This window comes from Dicentrarchus labrax, unplaced genomic scaffold, assembly GCF_905237075.1.
Source record: "Dicentrarchus labrax unplaced genomic scaffold, dlabrax2021, whole genome shotgun sequence".
In the NCBI taxonomy this organism is placed as follows: Eukaryota; Metazoa; Chordata; class Actinopteri; family Moronidae; genus Dicentrarchus; species Dicentrarchus labrax.
Genome location: NW_026136702.1, coordinates 25,057,256 through 25,064,280, shown reverse-complemented (window position 1 = coordinate 25,064,280; position 7,025 = coordinate 25,057,256). Strand labels below are relative to the sequence as shown.

The following is a 7,025-nucleotide window of genomic DNA, read 5'->3' as shown; positions in this document are numbered from 1 at the left end:
AAACTATCTGTAGGTGGATTTTCCAAATAAAGTGTTCCTTGAATTGTATAAAAAGTTCCTAAAAATATCAGGAAAACTCTAACTCTGCTGCTCTGTGATCAATATTCACAGGAAATGATCTGCTAAATGCATCCAAATCTCTGCTTTTACACAATCTTCCTGCAGTCATTGTACAGTTTATCAGTTATTCTCTGCTGTTATTACTGAATATTATATGAACTTAGTTTACTCTGATAGAAAATGGCTCCCTTCAGGAAAAAGGTTGGGAACTACTGGCTCAAACTATGAACATAAGGGATTTTTCTTTTCTTTTTTGGAGTGGTGATGGATTAACTGTACAGTCATTTTGAGGTTGAGTACAGGCCAAGTCAGGACTACAATACTGTACCAGGAACGACTGCTGCAGCTCCCTTTCTCTCTGTGAGCCTTTGATGTGAGTGCTGAGAGGCAGGGTGTGGCAGCACGGCTCTGTCACCTGGTCAGGTGTTTTCATGCATTCTCAGACTCTCCCTGGATCACTGCAGGACTCACTCCACACTTGCTGCCTCCCCACTAAGCTCAGGTTGTTCACTGAGACCGCTAAAACTGAGGATTTAAGGCTTTTCTTCAGAAAGGATTGGTTCACATTGTAAGGTGAACAGTCTGGGTTTTAAATCTAATACTCAGACCTTCATGTGCAGATTTCCTATTTCTGTTTTCATCACCTTACTGCTTCTACCTCCACCCTTAACATTACCAACAGGATATCTAAGCAATGGAGCGTCTGAAGTTAGTCCTGCAGTATTTCCAGTCCAACTCTGAGTCCATCTCCAACGGCATCTGCATCATCCTGGCCCTGGTCAGCGTCAAGCTCTACACCAGCTTTGACTTTAACTGCCCGTGCCTCCCTCAGTACAACAAACTCTACTCTCTGGGAGTGATGATCGTCCCGCCCATCATACTATTCTTCCTGGGGGTCCTGGTCAACCGGCATACAGGCGTCATGATGGACGAGTGGATGAGGCCCACTGGAAACAGATCCAAGAACCCTGCTGTGGTTAAGTGAGTCAAAGATTGACTTCTCCTTAATTCAATTCAATTCAATTTTATTTGTATAGCACCAATTCATAACAGAAGTTATCTCAGGACACTTTTCAAATAGAGCAGGTCTAGACCGAACTCTTTAAAACATTATTTACAGAGACCCAACAGTACCACCATGAGCAAGACCTTGGCGACAAGGGCAAGGAAAAACTGCCTGTTAAAAGGCAGAAACCTAGGACAGATCCTTCGGCTCTAGGTGGGTGGTCGTCTGTCTCGACCAGTTGGAGAGAGAGAGAGAGAGAGAGACAGACAGACAGACAGACAGACAGACAGACAGACAGACAGACAGACAGACAGACAGAGAGAATTTATAGAATAAAGAGTTCACTGACTGTAAACTCACTTTGAAGGTCATTATCTTGTTTTGGATTACAGACAGCTCTTACTGTAACATTTGAGTGCAGAGTGAATTGAAAGTATTCAGTGATCAGTAAAGTACATGCAGGTGAAAGCCCTCATTCAATTGAGTCCAATCATAATCAGAGTGATGGTAGGAATCCCCTAGAGTCCTGGCAATATTTTTCCTATTACTGGTTATAGAGCTTTGATCAGGCCCAAAAAGTAGGCCTGATCCGACCCAACCCCCAAAAATTGGGTTTATTACAAGCTGAGGTAAACTATATTGTGCAAATAATATAGTGCAAATTATTATCAAAACTAATAAATAACAAATTCATAAATTAATTACAGTTGAAAGCATTATTAATAAAATATTAAAGCTACAGGAGGTAAGTTTTATAAAAGTAACTTTTAGTAATATTTGCTGAAACGTTCACTATATCCTGACAGTAGAACATGAGACAGATACTCTGTGAAACAATCAGGTTCTTCTGGCTCCTCCTAGTGCTCCTAATGGCATCTGCAAGAATGAACCGGGCCTCAACAAAAACAACTAATCCGTGTTGAGAAAGAGAGAAAGACGCTTTGGGTTGGTGGCTTGAAGATAGTTGATCTTGATAGTCTTCAAAGTTGTAACCAAACAAAATCAAGTCTCTATTTAACAGCAAAACTGAGCCATTTACATGTCTTGCACAAGTGTCCACACTCGTCGTTATACGTAAGTATTAGTCGTATTCCGTTAAATCCAGCATCCATTGTGTACTATACAAAGAATATATGCTTCCTATATATACTGTATGCTGCTGACATTATGCTACAGCGTTTGTTTTTAGTTTGTTTTTTACCAGGAGACTGTGACAAGCTAAAGGTGATATTTCCAGATCAAGTTGTAGAAAAATGTGAGGATGAAAACTGATTTTATGTATTCCTGCAGGTACCTGTTCTCAGCAATGCTCCAGAGGGCCCTGCTGGCCCCGATGGTTTGGATCCTGGTCACTTTGCTTGATGGAAAGATCTTCATTTGTGCCTTCAGTGTTAGTGTAGATCCTGGACTCTTCTCTGGTATCTGCAAACACATTGTAGCGAGAGAAAAACAATGAGTTTTCTTACTACAGTCTATACTGTTACATAAGGCACACATCTATCTGATGTATCATGTGGTATGTTTCCTCAGGTTTGCCCAATAATACAGGTCTGGATGTGATTAAAATCATGGCCAAAGTACCCTGCAAGGAGGACGTTATCTTCAGGAACAGCTCTTTCCGCAAAGCAGTGTCTCGTTACGTTCGCTGCTATTCACAAGTAAGCTGTTACAACCTCAGCATGCATCCACACAACACATCTTTGTAGCTTCAATCAATTCAATTCAATTTATTTGTATAGCGCCAATTCATAACAGAAGTTATCTCAGGACACTTTTCAAATAGAGCAGGTCTAGACCGAACTCTTTAAAACATTATTTACAGAGACCCAACAGTACCACCATCAGTGGTGTATTCTGTCAGATCTGGGTCAGACTTCATTTATCCCACACACCTGGTCTGAGAGCCACTTCAGTGGTGTGAATCAGGTTGCGTTACAGCATGCAGTGTAAGGACAGATATGATTAACCGATTAACTCAAAATTATAAGGGCAAGCAGTACACGTACATACAGTACCCATAGTTTCTATATTTAACTTTCTGAAAACCGTCGTTAATAGTGCCACCAGTGGCCGTTTGGTGAACTGCAGCCAGCGTCCTGTTGCTTACGCTGCGTACAGTCTGTAGGTGTGAGCGAGCATTATCCAACAGTGACAGACACTAGACTGAATGCTGAAATGAACAGTGAGTGCTGGAAAATAAATTACAATCATATTTAGAATAATGTTACTAATTTGAACCAATAGCTCGCCATTTACAACTCCCTACAACACCCCATCAGCCAAAACCATAAAGCAACAATGCCAGACCCACACTGTGTCTGGATGAGTTAGCTGATAATCCACTAAAGCCACTTCCAGTTTAAACAGCCATTTTGTATTTTGAATGCTGGGTACATTTCTAACATAAAACTTGGGGTACTCAACATTTCCAAGGCACGTAGACTATTGTTGGTGCAGCCGTTTTAAAGCTAACGTTAGAGAAGTGGGAGAAAAGCGGCACATTGGCATTAAAAACTGATTAATAATCAGTAACTAGTAATCAGTAAAATGCTTCTGAATCTTACATATGGTACCTTTAAACTAATAGAGCACGACTGTCTGAAATTACGACGGAGTATTAGGGCCATACTAAGAGAGAAAAAATATTTTATTTTTTGGGGAAATTACGAGAATAAAGTCGTAATATTTCACATCGAAAGACAGGCTGTGGATTTAACATTTAAGGCGAGAGTAAAAGAAGAGTAAAATAATTGTTGTCCGCTGCCACTGACTGATGGCTCTTTGTGTTCTCGTCAAAGTCACTGCACCACATGACTGGTAGCTTTAGTTGGCTTTGTGTAGCTAACTTCCTCGCCCTGTCTAGGCCGTTGGCTGGTCCATCCTTCTCTTCCTGATTGTGCTGGGAGCACTGGGTCGCCTCATCAAGCCCTGTTTCGACGACCACGCCACCTTCCTGCAGACGCGCTACTGGAGCAACTACCTCGACGTGGAGCAGAAGCTCTTCGACGAAACCTGCGTCCTGCATGCTCGTGACTTCGCCCGCAAGTGCGTGGTGCTGTTCTTTGAGGACATGAGGGAGGACACTGTGCTCCGTCTTCCCCACCCGCCCTTCATCACAAACTCCAGAGAGAAGTGGGAGGATGAGGAAGAGGAGAGGCTTCATGGGATATCCAAGCAGGAGCAGTTGGACCAGCTGCTCTGCAAGTGGTACTACAGTAAACCTGAACTGGATGTCACCAGGATAGCCCACAGACCCAGGTCATGTGTAACCTGGGAGGACCGGGACGGGAAGACTTTATACTCAGATGTCTAGGTTGAATCATGTCATGATCTGTTCCCTAATATTAAGGAATAGCAGCAATGTAGGTTAACTTCAGTTTAGTCAAAGCCAGACTGATCCAAGGTCCACTTACTAATGACTGAGAGTTCTCTACTGCATATTCATTCAGCAGATGGACCTGATAGTGAACTTTCAGTCATGTGATAACAGGTGGTTTATAACAGTGGAGATGGCAACCCCCTGCCTATGTTCTGTTTAATGATGGTGTCTGGCAGAGCTGTGGACTTGAATCACACGACTTGGATTCAAGTCAGACTCGAGTCACAAATGTAATGACTTTAGACCCCACTTTAGAAAATCTAAAAGTCTTGCAACTCTACTTGTGACTTCTATACTTTTGCCTCTCTACATAAAGGACACTCTACTTCCTGCATTGGTGCTTAACACTGGCACTAGATATAAATTGAGGTGTGTAATCATCCAATATGATTAGATATTGAGGGGTTCCTCACAGCAGTCACATGTGATCTCAAAATTTTAATATACACAACTCCAGTCTTCTTCTGGGGGGGCCATGAACATATATAAAGATGGGCGACATGACAAAAAAGTGAAGCCAAAACCTCTCTATCGCCCCCTGGTGGCTGACTGCCGTATAGATGATAAAGCCCACTGCCTCCATGTTAGGAGATGGGACATGAGCCAAACAAAAAAAATCAAAGTACATGTCAAATACATTTTTCCCCCAAAAAAGAAAAATCATTTTAGGCAGTTCTTATCACGCTGAGGTATGTGCATTTTTCTGATTAGTTTGGTTTTAATTTGTTATTTGAAGCTATAAAAATGGGGTTTCACATCAATACACAGCTGAGGCTGCTTGCGATTGAGTCGGCTGGGCATATGGGCGGGACCTCAATACGGTGGCGCCAGCTCCAATCACCACTGCGCAGACTCACTACTGCACAGTGGCTGTGTCCTTATTCATGGTAAGGTGCTTGCCTCTCATTTGAAAGCTCTTGCCAGATGTTCTGAAAGCACAGGATCCCATTGGGATACTTGTGGAAGCTTCTGTTAAGTTGGTATGTCCCTCATGGTCTTAAAGGTATAGTATGTAATTTATGCCACTAGGGGTCTCTCATATCAAACCAATTGCAAAAGACGTAGTTTGATGACATTGTGAAGTCGCGCGGGATCATGGGAGTTGTTGTCTTCATTGTCAAACTACTACCATTCCTGATGAAAATCTATCTGACATAATAAATATTAAAGTTTTATTACCATTACATTTAGTCACGTTCACCAACTTTGTTCCTCACTCTCTGACGTATCTCGTGTTTACCCAGAAGTTATATCAACTAGAGGCAAGTAGGAAACCTCAAACAACATGACAGATTTCTCTGAGTTTCAACATTGTTGCAAACATTTGGGATGATGTAAAAACACAACTCACCACAATATATAATATAGGTCTAGTCTTTATTACTAAAAGACACTAAAAGTACTTTATTTTAATGCAAGAATGTTACTTTATGGGTGAAATTATGCTTCTAAAAAAATACATGTTAACCTTCATGGAATGCTTAAGGGACAGCAACTTAAACTGGTTTTGCACCACTAAATGTGCACAGATGTGCGTGCGTGTGTGTGTGTGTGTGTGTGTGTGTGTGTGTGTGTGTGTGTGCGTGCGTGCGTGCGTGCGTGCGTGCGTGTGTGTGTTAATGGCAAGATGCACATATATTTTTGTATCCAATGCAGATGAAGTACAATAACTAATAAATGCCAGTGTTTGACTTTATTATTTTATGGACTACTAAAAATAGTTGCTGTTGGGGCCAACCATGTTGCGAGGGTGATTTGACTATGTTGGGGTGTTGGCTGGCTGGTTTTGCATACATGTTGTTGACATGGAGCTCACCCACACAGACCGATGGAAACATGCAAATGATATTTGGAGCAAATAACTTTACAGACTCTCAAATGTTCAGTTTTCTACTTTATTTGATCTAGTTTGTCTTAAAGATACACATCTGACATCTAAATATCTGAACAATTCTTCAAATGACTATGTGCATGTGTAAGGTGTCATAGTTACAAACCCACAGCGAATCATTACCAAGTCAGTTCCCCTCTGACCTATAGAGTGTTTTAAGCTTAGATTTTAGATTATTTTGGTTACCCCATTTAGCAATAGACCCAGTCTGTATCTGGTCTTGTCAAGACTGTCCTTCCTGTTGGAGTCAATATTGAGGCAGCTATCCTTTCATTGTGCATCCTCAGGACATAGGCAAGCCATCATAGCCTATGTTTCTTTATCTCAAGGGACATATTGATGCTGCCTGTCCCTCATTTGAATTTTGTTGGGCTAACACATATTGCAGCTTTTGCATAAGCAGCTGCTGTGGAAAAAACATCAGTGTATGAATGTGTTTAAATGGGTGAGCATGACATGTAGTAAATAGCTTTGAGTGTTTGGAACATTAAAAAGGTGCTATATAAGGGCAGTCCATTTAACATTTTGAATCAGTCTTTACCTTGTGTACATTTACCTTAACATTGCTGTTGGAAAGCCTGCTAGTCTTGAGGTTGTATTGCTTGGACTTCAAATGTGACAAAGTCGACTAAAAGTACTTTGGGTCTTTTTTTGGTGCCATAATGAGTTTTATTTCCTACAGTGTATAC

General features: G+C 41.4%; 1 protein-coding gene across 3 annotated transcripts; it reads left to right on the top strand.

The window, feature by feature from the left end:
• Positions 1 to 342: 342 nt before the first annotated feature.
• calhm3 (calcium homeostasis modulator 3) lies at positions 343 to 5,629 on the top strand. 3 transcript variants are annotated; one of them, XM_051424285.1, is made up of 5 exons: positions 343 to 628; positions 743 to 1,041; positions 2,357 to 2,484; positions 2,597 to 2,724; positions 3,930 to 5,629. In XM_051424285.1, exons 2-5 carry the CDS (start codon positions 755 to 757, stop codon positions 4,377 to 4,379), a joined length of 993 nt encoding a protein of 330 aa, XP_051280245.1. In that variant the 5' UTR covers positions 343 to 628; positions 743 to 754; the 3' UTR covers positions 4,380 to 5,629. The 3 variants fall into 3 exon arrangements, with proteins under 3 accessions (XP_051280245.1, XP_051280238.1, XP_051280230.1); XM_051424278.1 differs by having other exon boundaries at positions 343 to 633; XM_051424270.1 differs by having other exon boundaries at positions 344 to 1,041.
• The last annotated feature ends 1,396 nt before the right edge of the window (positions 5,630 to 7,025 follow it).